The 15431-nt window shown below is 40.4% G+C and overlaps 1 protein-coding gene and 1 pseudogene across 7 annotated transcripts in view; one reads left to right on the top strand and one right to left on the bottom strand.

The window, feature by feature from the left end:
• The first annotated feature begins 1497 nt into the window (after positions 1-1497).
• Positions 1498-2611, top strand: LOC142852809 (WD repeat domain phosphoinositide-interacting protein 4-like; annotated as a pseudogene).
• Positions 2612-10835: 8224 nt separating this feature from the next.
• Positions 10836-15431, bottom strand: part of Gpbp1 (GC-rich promoter binding protein 1) — a 68703-nt gene continuing 64107 nt past the window's right edge. For all 7 annotated transcript variants that reach the window (XM_075976071.1, XM_075976074.1, XM_075976070.1 and 4 more), the window contains one exon: positions 10836-11814. In XM_075976071.1, coding sequence (XP_075832186.1) covers positions 11656-11814 — 159 coding nt within the window. In that variant the 3' untranslated portion in view covers positions 10836-11655. The remainder of the gene's footprint in view (positions 11815-15431) is intronic.

Genomic DNA, 15431 nt, shown 5'->3' with positions numbered 1-15431 from the left:
AAGTAAACAAATATCGTTTTTAACATTGTAAAGCTTTGGAGTAGAAAAGTATGTCATAGGAGGATCCATATAACGCAGCTTCATACATTGAAAAATTCTCTCAATGAACATACATGTCCATATAAATGAATAGAAAACATGAAGGCTGCGTGTCACATAAGAACAAGACAGACATAGGACTAAGTCTAGGAATTTCAAAGAGATGGGCATTGCCTGCCTTAGTCGGTGTTCTGTTGTTGTGAAGAAAGCGCTTATGAAAGAAAGCATTTAATTGGAACTTTCTTACACTTTAGTCCATTATCATGGTGGGGAGACGGCAGCACACAAGCAGGCATGGTGCTAGCAAAGTAGCTGAGAATCCTACACCTGATCTGCAGGCAGCAGGAAGACAGAGATGTGGGACTGGCTTGAGTTTTTGAAACCTCAAAGCCCACCCACAGGGGGCTTCCTTTCATCAAGGCTACACCTCCTAACCCCTTCAAATATGAGCCTATGGTGGCCATTCTTATTCAAACCACCACAGCCTCTAAACTTTAATTACTTACAAACATAATGGATGTATTGATTACTTGAGTAATTAAAGCTTAATACGCAATTTTCTCTCCTTTCCCATCCAACTCCCTTCCCCAGAAACAATTACTCCTAATGAGGTATTTTAACTTTTCCTACACTCAGATGCACATGCATGCATATACACCTCTTTATTTTGTTTTTTAATTTCCTTTTAAACTAGGATTTGTTTACAGTTTCAGAGATTTGGTGCATTACCATCGTGGCAGGGAACATGGCAGCCTGCAGGCAAGGGCGGAAACAGTAGATGAGAGTTACATCCTGATCCACAAGCAGACAGAGAAACATGGCCTGGAAACCTTTAAACCCATTCCCAGTGACACACGTCCTCAAATAAGGTCACACTTATTGCAACAAAGTCACACCTCCTAATCCTTCCAATCCTTCTCAAATGGTGCTATTCCTTGGACACAAAGCATTCAAATGCATGAGCCTTTGGGAGCCATTCTTACTCAAACCACAAACATCATTACTTCAAAGGTTGCCTCACAACAGCCACTGGACTAGAAAAACAAAAATAGAATTGCCTAAAATCAGAAGCTCATTTGTATGTAGAACACATTTGGTAGAAGTTTTTTCTGAAATTTAAGAATTTTAGAAATTTATAAGCTATAAAGCTAGAAGATACTCTGTGCTGGAAAGATGGCTCAGCGGTTAAGAGCACTGGCTGCTCTTCAGAGATCCTGAATTGAATGCCCAGCAACCACATAGTGGCTCACAACCATCTATAATAGAATTTGATACCCTCTTCTGGCATGCAGGCATACATGTGGACAGAGCACCTATACCTAAAAACACATATAAAAATATTAGGGAGGTCAGAACTTCATGGCGACAGCTAGGGCAAGGGTCGGGGAGGGCTGAAAATCCAGTCAGCAAAAGTGATGTGCATTTGGAGCACGATCCACGGGACGGCTGTTCTGGACCATGGCCCAGCAGCCAATTCGAGGTGTGACCAGCCTACATTTCAACCAAGACCAAAGCTGCTTGTGCTGTGCCATGGAGACAGGCATCCGTATCTATAATGTGGAGCCACTGATGGAGAAGGTGCATCTGGACCACGAGCAGGTAGGCAGCGTGGGCCTTGTAGAGATGATGTGCACCGATCCAACCTGCTGGCCCTGGTGGGCGATGGCAGCAGCCCCAAGTTCTCAGATATCTCAGTGCTGATCTGGGACGATTCCCGAGAAGGCAAGGACTCCAAAGACAAACTGGTGCTGGAGTTCACCTTTCCCAAGTCAGTGCTGACTGTGCTCATGCGCCATGACAAGATTGTGCTCATGCTGAGGAACCGCATCTATGTGTACTCCTTCCCGGACAATCCTCGAAAGCTGTTTGATTTTGACACTCGGGACAACCTCAAGGGGCTGTGTGACCTCTGCCCAAGCCTGGAAAAGCAACTGCTTTTGTTTCCTGGACCCAAGTGTGGAAGTCTGCAGCTTGTGGATCTGGCAAGCACACAGCCTGGCACTTCTTTGGCTCCTTTCGCCATTAGTGCACAGCAGAGTGATGTAGCCTGTGTGTCCCTGAACCAGCCAGGCACTGTGGTGGCCTCGGCCTCCAAGGAGGGTGCCCTTATTTGTCTTTTTGACACCCAGTCCAAGGAAAAACTGGTAGAGCTTCGAAGAGGCACTGATCCTACCACCTTGTACAGCATTAACTTCAGCCACGACTCCTTCCTCTGTGCTTCTGGTGACAAGGGCCCTGTGCATATCTTCGCCGCTCTGCCTTGGCTCACGCGGGCAAGGTCGGGTCTCTGATTGGGCTGTACGTGGATTCTCAGTGGAGCCTGGCCAGCTTTACTGTGGCTGCTGAGTCAGGATGCATCTGCACCTTTGGTTGAAACACTTCCAAGAATGTCAACTCGGTGACTGCCATCTGCATAGACGGGATCTTTCACAAATGCATCTTCACTCCTGGTGGGAACTGCAACTGAGAGGCCTTTGGCGTGCACCTTGACTTCTGTGACGACGACGACTTTGAAGAGCCCTGGCAGCCCCACTAGGAACCTGCAGTGGCAGATGGCCAATCTGAGTCTTGAGGGTGTTGAAGCAGCCAGCAAGGCATCAAGGAGGCCTCCCACTCCCCATTCCGGCACAGCTGTATCTAAAGAAACAGCTCACTTCCCCCGAGCACTTTTTTGTGAGTGTGCCCAAGGCCAAGGACAGATTACCTGGTGGGGACCCAAAGGGATTGTCATATGCAGCCTGGGGATTTTAAAAAGGTTACCAGGAGATAGCCTCTGTGATGCATATCAATAAAAGGGTTTTAAATGGCCAAAAAAAAATTAAACCTGGAAGAGACTCTTATAAACGAATGGTAATAAAAAAGACAAATTAACTGTCTTTTGGGGGGCTTGGGAAGGTAGGGAGACACTGTCTTGATATATAGTCCATCCAGTCTCCCTAATAGCTGGGATTACAGGCCTGAGCCAACAGGCCCACTCAAAAATATTAATTAAAAATAAATAAAAATAAGAGGGATAAATGGCTCAGTGCTTAAGAACAGTTTGATGATCTTACAGAAGATCCGGGTTTGGGTCCCAGAACCCACATGGAAGTTCACAACTCACCTGTAACTCCAGTTCAAAGGGATCTAACACTCTTCTGGCTTCTGTGTCTACAAGGCCTGAATGAGGTACACATACATGCATGCAAGCGAAAGGCTCATCCACGTATATAAAAAGGGAAATATGAAGATGTTGTGAAATGTTGTCTTGTGGACATAGCGTGCCGGCCGCACTCAGGAACTCACAGCAGCCACGGTTACCTGCACAAGACCAAGCGTGCCAGGTCAACAGGTCAGCAGGCAGCACTCATCAGACATGGCAGGAGGAGGAGAGAGAGGAGGGGCAGGGGCAGAGGAGCAGAAATAGTGAAGGGGAGAAGGAGATGCGTTGAGGGGATAGGGGAAGAGTGAGAGAGGAGATAGGGTGGGTATGATCAAGATACATTGCATCCATGTGTAACATTATCAAAGAACAAATAAAAAGTATTCTTTCTAAAAAGATAGAAGTCAGGTGTGGCAGCACACTTTTACTTCCCAGCACAGAAGAGGCAAAGGATCTCAAGTTCAATGCCAACCTAATCTGTATGGCAAGTTCCAGGCATCTAAGACAGTCAAGGCTACCTAAAGACACCCTAGGAAGAGGGAGAGGGGGGCAAGAGAGGGAAACTGTTTAACAGGGTAAGTGAAATGACTTAGCAGTTAAAACAGAAGCTGAAAGCCTAGTCTGCCCACCAGGATCCATGTATAGGGGAGGAAGAGAACTGATTCCACAAACTGCCCTCAGGCCTTCACACACCTACTGTGGCTGCATAACCCCCACCACACACACACACACACACACACAATGCATATACTGTACACATGTACCATAATAATGTCTTTTAAATAAACATTTTTTCCCTTCTCGGGTATATGTAGCCCTGGTTGATTTTGAACTCAGAGATCCACCTTCCCATCTAGAGTACTGAGATTAAGGGTAATCAAAACCATGTCTACCAAACAAAAAAAATTATAATTGTCTTTGAGACAATATGTCACACTATTGCACAGGCTGGTCTTCAACTCCTGAGCATAAGCATCTTTCCACTAACTGAGAACTAAAGACTGTGTGTGAAGGCACATGCCTGCAATTTCAGTGTTTGAGGGGTGCAGGAACAAGGCTGGTTCAGCTACATAGCAAGCCGGAGGCCAATATGGACTGTCTCAAGAAGCAAAACATACAACAGCAAAGTGGCCATCTCACAGATGTACCTGATGGAAAAGTCTCAGAACTGCAATCCTTCCACCCTTTCCTTTCAGTGGCTCTCGTGAACCCCAGGGCCACGCTGCCCTGAACTGGCCATTCCTAGGACAAACAATTCTCTATGTGCAGTCATCCTGAAGATGCCAAAATCCAGATCTTCAAGTCCCTTATATAATTGTATAACCTACACACATCCTCCCAAATAAATAATACACTTTAAATATTTATTATACCAATACAGCGTGAATCATATTTAATATTTAAATAATGGTAAGAAGATTGTGCTCTGATAGTCACATTTTTACCAGATATTTTCAATTCATGGTTGGTTGAATCTATACATGTAAAACATGCAGATAGAGAGGGCTGACTATACTGACCATGAGGGTAACCAAGTGATTTGAAACTCAGTATACCCTATAGCACATTCTCAAATTTGTCAAATTCCAAACAGGAACAGGAACAAGGACCCACATTATCCTGTGAGTAGAATGTAAATAGTCTCCTTCCCTCTTTCAGCTTGAAATCCACAGATCGACGTGAAAGTTTATGAATTTTGTAAAAGGTATAACAAAAAGTAAACTAATAAATAAAACCTGCAAACATGTCCTTACCATTCTAAGTAAGTATCTACTCTCCAAGGAAAGGCAGTCAGAGGAGCAAACTAGCAAACAGGCAGGATGAAGAGCCTGAGGTGGCTCAAGAACCCTGCCCAGTATAGAACTCACTCCTCGTAGCCAGGACACTAACTGCTACAGTGCAAGTCACTAACTTTTCCTGAGAAATAAGAAATGAGCAAATACGGTACACTTGCTAAGAAGTTTATTGTGAAACTATCTCATAATGAATAGAGCCATTTTTACTTGTATCCAAATGAAAGAGGTGGGGATGGAATTCATATAGGTTTATCATATAGTGTAGAAAAGTCTAGAAAAGTCTGATTAATACATAGAAATAGCAACCTAAGTCTACAGTGTGTCCAAACTTTAAAAACCCATACAATAGTCTTTCTGGGATATTTTGCAACATTATGCCACTTGAGGGCACCAGAGATCGATCCATGCTTTCTGCCAACCTAAATTAGTTTTGTCAAATTCTGCTGGGCATGCACATATGTAACCCTGACACTTGGCAGATGGAAGCCAAGACAGTTCAAGTGTATGTGTATATGTGTGTGTGTGTGTGTCGGTTAGTCGACACACACACCAAAACAAAAACAGAAGAGTTCGTTCGTGAGAGTTCACACCCTTTCAGTGAGCACTGTTATCTTACCGACAAAAAGAAATTTTTTGTTAGTTTTTCAAGACAGGGTCCCACTATGTAATTCTACCTATCCTGGAACTCATTGTGCAGACCAGGCTGGCCTCAGTGTCTCTGCTCTCAAGTGCTGAGACTGAAGGTGTGCACACCAAAGGCATTGCTATCAGCATCACTGTGTAAGGGTATTTATTACTGGCTAGCATAAACTCACTATATAGCCAAGGATGACCATGGAATTTGAGTCTCCTGCTTTACCTCAAAAGCTGGCACTGTTCTATGGCTGATCCCAGGGCTTTACACAACAGTTAGATCAACTCCTTGAGCACTTTCCTCCAGCCCAGTGCTCAGGAAGCTTTTCATGGTTAACTCCTCTAGATGACTTTACTTAGTCACATGCAAAGAAGCAATTTCAAGTTTTCCTGCCTTATTCACTAAGCAAGAACACAGACGTTGAAATAAATGAAGGTGCTCGAAGATAAATGGAAAGTACATTAAGTCTGGTGTTCCAGATTTAACATCAAATGACTCCTTGCTGTATGTGGCTCACCGGCCTTGTTCTTCCCTTTTCCTATGGATTCTCATGTAACCAAGGCTGGCCTCTACCTCCCAATGCTAGGATTAGAGTACACCACCACACCTGTCTAGTTGCACCAGCCTCGTTCCCTTAGACCTTTTCTGAACAACAGGAATTCTCTATGTAAGGTGCCTTTGCAAACACTTCTTTTGCTTACCATTTCTTCCACTCTTGCATGCCCTTAATAAAACATTATTCATTAAGCCCCAGGATGCCATAACATAGCAAACTACTTCCCACTGCTTTGCATTATCTAAATGATGCTATGACTGAGAATATTTATCTATGATTTTCCTTGACTATAAAAATTCAAACAAGTTTCAGGGTAGAACATGTAACCTATGCTTTTGTATCCCCAGGTCATAAATACTCTCTATTATCTTATTTTCTATAAAAAGATCTACTGCAGAGAAGCCAAGAAATTATCTCAAAGCAGGGTGTGGGGCCATATGCCCTTAAATCCCAGTACTCTAGCAGAGAGGCAGATTTCTGTGAGCTCAAGGCCACATAGAGTTCAGAGGTGCAAGGTTAGACTCTTGCCTTAAAGCAAAATAAATAATAGCCTGGGTGGTGGTAGCACACTCTTAATCCCAGCAGAAAAAGGTGGATCTCTGTGAGTTCGAGGCCAGCCTGATCTACAGAGCAAGTTACAGGAAAAGCTTCAAAGCTACAGAGAACCCCTGTATAGATGTCTCCCTTTGGAGAACGCAAATGTCTGTCCTTTAAAACTGTCTCCCACATCCCACCAGTTTTCCCATTTTCTCAGTATATCTTCATTTATGTTATGCTAAATTTCACTAATTTAGAATGGAACGTTTTATCTTTGGTAGATATAGCATTAGATACTTTATAAGCAACAAAAAAAGCTTCCTTAAAAGCTTAAGACTATAAAAGCACAACTAATGGTATGTAACACACACAAGATTTCATTTTCAAGTTTCTAGAGTCCTAAATTGTAAGATTTACAACAGGGAGGGGCCAGCAGCCCCCTACCCACAATTACACTGCACTGGAACTGACACACAGGGAGGGACCGGCAGCTCACAACCCACAATTACACTGCACTGGAACTGACACATAGTTCCAGTTGCTTTGGTGACACAATGGCACAGTGGAATGCATTGCAACAGAGATCCACAGACCTAAGGAATTTACTAAATCCAAAGAAATACCTTTTACCTCACCATGTTAACTCATTAAAAGAACTCTCTACTTACTCACTGGTGAGTTTACCCTTCTCTTTAGACATTGAAGAAACAAACTATTAACATGGAGTTACGGGGCTGGTCACAGTGACATACAGCCTGTAATCTCAACACTTTAGATACCGAGCAGAAAGGTAGCCATGAAACCTACAGAATGAGTTCAAAGCCAGTTTTGAGTTACTGTGCTAAAAATAATTAAGTAAAAATTTAAAAATCTAAAAATCCTGGGGACTGAAGAAGTAACTACAGTTAAGAGTTCTTGCTGTTCCTGCAGAGAACTTGAGCTGGGTTCCCAGCAACCACCACAGGCAGCTCACAACCACCAGCAGCTAAAGCTCCAGGGGATCTGAAAGTCTCCTGCAGACACCCACGATATAAGCATGCATACTTCACACATACACACACAAACTTAAAAAAACAAGCAGCACATGTTGCCTACTAAGAAACAGCACACTAGAATCTATGTTTTTTACATAGATTTTGAACTAGGCAAACTTCTGACACTTTTTGTGTCCATAATTTAGAGGTCCTAGCAAGAGCTTAAAATCAACAGCCTAGGCCACAACCATCTAATATTCTTAGAGAGGTAACACAACCATTAACTGTTAGTTTAAGCCAGTCAGTGCACCACCAACATGCAGACAATTGTGAGAGCCACTACTAAACTACTCTTACACATCATAGCAGTCAGGGACCTGATGTACAGAACATACAGCAGTGTCCTAATGGACCTACTGCTTCAGCGTATCAACCATCCTACCATGTTTCTATAGAACACAACCCCACAGTGGATCACAGCCACTGTGGTTACCTACTTAAGAGCTACAAAGAATTGGTCCATCGATACCTAGTAATGGTGGGGGGGGGGCTCATAAGGCCACCCTACCCTTCCCTGAGGTACACACATACTCTAAATTAAGGGTTAACAGGGGAGCAAGAGACATTTCTTCAGTGTTTGTAGCAGCCACTGTTAAGGTGGCTACAGTAAACAATGCTTCAGTGAACAATAACAAATTCACTGGGTCACTAAAAAACACATCCAAACCACAAAATTCAACACAAATTCAAAAAAAAAAAACAAAACTAGATGAAAGTCGATAGATGTGGGAGTGTTACTTGGGAAGTAAGACTAGGAGGGAAAAATGGGAGGGCAAAGGAATATGACTAAAATATTTATGTTCATGAAAGTGTCATAAAACCAATTATGTATAATACAGTCCAATAAAAGATATTGAATTTCACAATATTTGTGTATGTTATATGCAATAAATAAAATAATTATAAAAACTGCTAAACTAGGCTAAGTACTGAACACTACACATTCCCAAGTAGTGAACAAGAATTCTAGGTTAGAACAATCAGAGCTATGCCTGGAAACCACTGCTACAGTTAAATCCAGTATTGAGCCTCACCTATGGAAACCTAGGAAACAGAAACGAAGCCTCTGCATCCTTGGATATTCTGCGGATTTTACTGCTGCTTGAAAAGCCTCCGTCCATCGCTTTTCCCAGCTACCATTATGAATTCAGGAATTTGTAACTTCCAAAAAGTCAAGTATCCAGTTTCCAACTGCAGATACTTTTAGTGTCCATAAATATACCAAACTCAACCAAACCAAACATAACCAGATTGGTTTATGACACCAGTTTCATGTTAAAATTTAAGCCACTGGGAGGTGGTGGTCTTTAAACTTTTTTTTTGACTAATATTATTGTTAGACTATTACATACACATTCACTTAAGATTTAGTGCCAAATGACTGTTTATGACTTAAAAAATGGCTTCCAGCATAAGGATTTCTTCAGATGTTCCATAATTTCTTCAAAACTTTGTAAAAGCAGTTTAATTTAGTCAGAAATTAGAAAACTAAACTAAAAGACAATTAACTTTCTTAAAGCAAGATCTGTATTACTTTCAAGTAAAATTAGTTTGGGGGTGAATTTAATATACTTATGGAAATTATATTCATTCTAAACCCTCATTTTAAATTCAAACAGCATACATCTGAGAAGCTACTTTAAATTACTGCTCACTAATTACAACTTCAACAAGACGTGTGGGAGTGTGGAGTCAAAGAGTTCACAAAGAAATGTGGGGCAGAGCATTATTGCTCACTCCCTTGGTTTGGGGTGACTGTATGCTGTTGTGGCAATGTATACCTCAATAAAATACTTGTTTAAATACTTGCTATGCAGAAAATGAATTGAGTTTCAAGTATTCAAACTGTGCCCACCCCCAACAACCATGAGCACACTAGATATGCAATGTAACCCATCGGCATTTGTAGACTCTTCTTGTAATATGACCTAAACTTTTATTAAGAGCCCATTCTTTAGTTAAAGCGGTTATCTTTAAACATGTATGTGTCTCCATCCCTTAATAACCAAATGTGTTAGCGGCATCACTTAATGGGTAGAATTATATTACTGTAACTCACCGTATTCTATATACTAATTCTATTAAAGTATAATAAACATTAGCTAAATACTATCTAGACTGGAATTAAGGCAAAAGAACTGCCTGAATATAAAGATGCCCCCAAACAATTTTTCATTACCCTATTATGCAAATAGTGCAATCCAAAGACACTGAACGCTACACTGCCAGCTTTGTCAAACTACCCCTTAGGTATTCTTGTGGCTGACACATTTAACTTCTCCCGTTTAGACTGACCTGTGGCAAATTTCAAAATTAAAAAAAAACTCTTTATTTAAAGCATATTTAATAATTTGTTAATACTTAGCCTCAAAATTTTATGGAGGTAAAAAAATGGGAGTTTTTGGTTTAATTTTTCCATTACCCCAATCTTGAGGGGAAACAAAACAAGAATTTAAAACCTAGATTCTAGCGAAAGCTGGGGACTGATACAGAAATAGATAAAACATTGCAGCCTTATGAGAAAACAGACCAGTCTGGCATTAATACTTCTGGTCTAAGGCTACTATTCTCTTTTACAGTAAGAATATACTGGGGCTGGAGGGATGGCTTAGTGATTAAGAGCACTTACTGCTCTTACAGAGGACGCAAGTTCAATATCCAGACCCAATGTCGGGTAGTTTACAACTGCTTGGACTTCTGCTCCAGCAGATCTGACATCTCCTGTCCTTCTCAGCTGCAGACATACACACATACACAAAAATGAATAAAGTATTTTTTAAAATAGAATATACTGATATGAAGACGGAAGTGATGGAGCAATAAAAGCGACTGGGGGTAAAACAAAGCTTGAAAACTGGTTACAAATATACAAAACCAAAATAGTCTAATACACCATCAAAACAAATTATTCTAATTTTCCTTGCAAATGAAAAGTCAACATTCATCCAATAACTACAAATTTGATAAAAATTTAAGCTTTCTTTTTCTAACTTCAAAGGAACTGCATTTTTAATGAAGAAAAGAAGAAAGTTTAAAAATTAATATAGCATGTTGTACTTGGAGACCGATACCTTGAACACTACAGAGAACACCAACATTCTGAAAATCCAGTTTATTTTCCATGTCATGGACAGATCCAGTCAGTGTGATCAGGTTTTCTGCATGTGTAATAATTTATCAAAATAAGTTTTCCCATAGCTCCTCCAATCAGTTCTGAAAATCCTGATCTGACAATACACCAAATAAAGCTCTTGACAAGCACCTCCTAAAAACTTGGAAGAACACCTGGCACGTCTCCTCTCACATCCACTGCACTATGAAGGACTAAAGAGCAATTTGTTTTGAAAGGTGACTTAGTACAAGACTTCGGTTCAAGAAGTTAATGTTTTAGTGCACTTTGCTCCAGTTTTAGCCAACATGCTACATTTTTCCTTTTTGTTGTTTCGTTTTGTTTTAGGGGGAAGTGGGGTGAGGAGGTGCACAAAGTAGAATTGAAGATTTCCACTGTTCAAAAAAGATATGACTTTGCAAGCAAAACTGTAAGCTGCCTTTTACCTTAAGATCTGAACATTTTAAGACAGAAGCTTTGCAAAACATTACACAATTTTTTATTATTAAATGAGAAAATCTCATTTGTTACATCGTCACATTGCTAGTCAGAGAAATGCTGCAGTGATGAAGAAAGTCAATGTTGGATCAACCAAAGTCCTCATTTCTACAACATTCATTTACAAAGAAATAATGTTCAACACAGCCCAACACAACATTCTTGGTTTTCTTCATATTGAAGTCCCCCAAAAAAATCATCTTCTAATGGGGTAGTTCACTACATAAATTATAGTTCTTCATTTTTACAATTCACCCCAAACTGCATGAGAGATGTATCACACTAAATTTCTAAAGCTGTTAGGAATCCTTCACACATCGTCGTCATCTGATGTGTCACTGCTACTTGTCTCTGTGTCGTCGTTCTCAATTGTGGGTTTGAAAGTGCTGTTTTTCCAGGGTCCAAACTTGAAGTCACAGATCAGGCCGTTTTTCAAAATACCATTTTTCCTCAGCCCATTCTTCTGTAACTAAAATGTCAAAAAAAAAAAAGGAAGTTAATTTTGCCCCAAGAATTAATACCATAATAAGCATAATCATAATCAAGTTTTCATGGTTTCTTAACCTGAAAATTCAGATACCATCTTTAACGATTTTTTGGTACCTAAATATCAAATGTTTTATAACAACTTAATATAAACATATCCATGCCTTTATCATTAGTTCAGAAATTACAGCTTTATGTATGTCACTGGTTTCCAAATCACAGTGTACAGAAATAATTCCTTTATGGCAGTTAGGTATTTTATTATCAATAAGGTTTTAGGTACATGCCTCAGTTATCACATGGTTTTAAAGTCAATCATCTTACTAATATAAAATTGTTTTCCTTGGAATTCTATTCATAGCAATCATGCTCAGTATATTTTGAATGATACCGTTTTTTACACTCAAAATAAATCAAGCTGGGGACAGCTCACTGGTAGAGGACTTGCCTAGTAGCATGTACTATAGAAAAGCCAATTCCTAAGGACAGAAAGCCGACTGGTAAATGGATGCTAGGGGTCAGAATTGGGAATAAAGATCGAATGAAAAAATTTGGATGGAGATGGAACTGTTCCCAATATATACAGCTTATATAACTAGAAAAAAAAAGATTCAATCATTTAAAAAGAAATTCTATATATAAACTATGCATGTTCCCAACAAAAACTGTAAGTCATTCAAAAGACTATTATATATGATCGTCAACTTTACAATCATGTTAAAAAATAGTTCATTAATAACTTTTGAATAAAAAATTAGTTAATTGGGAAGGGACAGTAAAATTATCTATTTGAAGAAAACAAAAATCCCAACACCAATGCTTCCCCTGCCTAAAGTAACCAAAAAATATTGTGAATATACACAAAGGTTACAGTATATAAAATCAACAAGAAAGGCCAGCTGTTTCTAAGACAATGAACACTGATAATAAACAACTCGAAAAGAATTGTTTAGAAAACAATGCCATTGCTGGACTGTGGTGGCCCATGCCTTTGATTCCAAGAGAGGCAGAGGCAGGTAGTTTGAGGCCACTCTGGTCTACAGAGTGAGTTTCAGGACAGCCATAGCTGTTACACAGACAAATCCTGTCTTGAAACTCTTCACCCTCAAAGAAAGAAAACAATTCCGTTTACATAATGAATAAAGTTCACAAGAAGTTTTAAGGTCTGAAACATTTCAAACCCACACCAATGACAAAACATCCATTTCATGCTCATGTTTTGGAAGATTTAATACTGCTAAGATGCTAATATTACCAAATTCACTACATACATGTATAAAATCTCACAATGAAACCATTAGTTTGCACAACTAATACATATTAATATAAAAGGCTTTAAAAGACAAAGACAAAAGAAAATTCCCTATTAATATATACATGGTTATAAAAAGGAACCACAAAACAGTCTTGTAGAACAAAGTTGGGGGACCATACTTCCTGACTCTCAAAACTTACCACAAAAATACAGTAATGAAAACAGTGCAGGGATGTAGAGTATGGTAGCCAGCAATGCCTAGCGATCCCCAGCACCGCATGAACTAGGTATGGTAGAGCAGCACATCCAAGGAACCTGGCTACAGAGGGAAGAGTGGCCAGTGCTAAAGACTGTCTTAAAAGAAAATGACTCTTCAACTGACACAGACAAAAGAAATAGAAAGCCTAGAAGTGTGTGTGTGTGTGTGTGTGCGTGTGTGCGTGTGCGCGCGCGCGCGCGCGCGCACTCAGTTTGGGTACTGGTTATCATGTTATTTATCTGTCTATTTTAAGTGTTTTATTACTTAGAGTAAGAGTGTGATGTGTGCATGCATAGGTCAGAGACAACCTGCAGGAGCTGGTTTGGTCCTCACTTTCAACCAAATGGTCCTGGGGATCAAATTCAAGTTATCCTTAAGTTTCTTCCTATTGTGTACTGATCACATTAGCCCAAAAAAAGTAATTTAATATTCACCTTTACTCCACACTATTATAGACAGAAAGGTCTGAACATGAAGACCTTACTTAAACCTACAATCTGTCCTGCCTGCAAGAAGTGCTAGGGGAATGGTGGGAGTGGTTAACTCATGACTCCTCCAACTTCAAGCCCATTACACAAGAGGGAGCCTATGCCTGACACTGTCTAGATGACCAGGAACCAGAGGCACAACAGCCCAGAGATCCAGGATAGAACCACACACAACTGGCACAAAAAAAGAAAAAAGAAAGTCACTGAAATCATTCCTAGATACTCTGCAATATTGCACACTAGCCCAACTGTCAACAACAAAGGGGTGTCAGACGCAGAGATCCACAAAAAAACTGGTAGAGCCAGGTGAGACTTGCAGAAGAGAAAGGATTGTATATACATTATAGTTGTTATACTGACTCTTTTACCTGTATGTGGGACACTTTTCCTCCAACTGGGTTGCCTTGTCTAGCTGTAATGAGGTGCCCAGTCTTATTGTTTGTTAGGCCATGTTTAGTGGGAGGCCTACCTCTGTGCGCTCTCTCTCTCTCTCTCTCTCTCTCTCTCTCTCTCTCTCTCTCTCTCTCTCTCTCTCTCTCTCACACACACACACACACACACACACACACGAAGAGTTGATCTAGGGAAGGGGGACTGAAAGGAGTAGAGGGAGGAGAAACTGCAGCAGGCATGTAATGTGCAGTAATGTATTAGAGAAGATGTATGTGTGTACACAAAGATGAAAGGGAGTGGGGGATGTCTCAGTGCATTAACATGGGTTGGCCAGCATGAAGTGAAAAGACTGAGCACAAAGGATTTGAACAGATATTTACCCCCAAAGAAGTTATACAAACAGCTAATAAGCCTATAAAAAGATGATCAAACTTCACTACGGTGGACTGAATAAAACCCATATGCTCATAAAAGCCTATACCATTCCCAGTTCTTTCTCCATTCCTCTCCTCCCCCACCCTCTTCAGGCCTCCTACTTTAGGATTTAAGTTTGACAGTTTTGATGCAAACAATTCCCCACCACCATGGACTCTAACCCCCTGAAACTCTCCCTTCTATGAATGCTCTTGGTCATGGTGTCTTATCACAGCAATAGAAAAGTAACTAAGATACTAATCAGAGAAATGCAAGTCAAAACCAATGAATTATCAAATTATACTATATACTTTAAAGAGATAAGTCATAGAAATATAATGAGTATCAGCAGTGATGCAGAGAAACTGGAGCTCTTCTTGTATGTACACAGTTGGTAGAAAATGTAAAATGGCACGTTCCATGAAAACATGAGGGTCTTGCTAAAACTTTCTTTTTATTACATTTATACAAGACTTATTTTCATATGTGCATGTGTACCTTCATGTATGTTTATGCACTGTGCACATGCCTAGTACCAAGGCCAAAAGAAGCAACGGGATCCAATTGCTGGATGGCCAATGTGAGTATTGGGAACTGAACATGAGTCTTCTGCTAGAAGCTCTTAACACTGAACTGTGTCTCCAGCCCCCACCTATATTCATCATAGAGTATGTGGGGAAACACATGCGATAGAGGACAATACATAGATTCAGTTCTCTTCTACCCTGTGGGCCTGAGAATCCAACTCAGGTCATCAGGCTTTAACCACTGAGTCATCTCACCACCCCTAC

This window comes from Microtus pennsylvanicus, chromosome 6 (genome assembly GCF_037038515.1).
Source record: "Microtus pennsylvanicus isolate mMicPen1 chromosome 6, mMicPen1.hap1, whole genome shotgun sequence".
Lineage (NCBI taxonomy): Eukaryota > Metazoa > Chordata > Mammalia > Rodentia > Cricetidae > Microtus > Microtus pennsylvanicus.
Note: the sequence above shows the minus strand (reverse complement) of the source record. Positions and strands in the feature narration are given on the sequence as shown.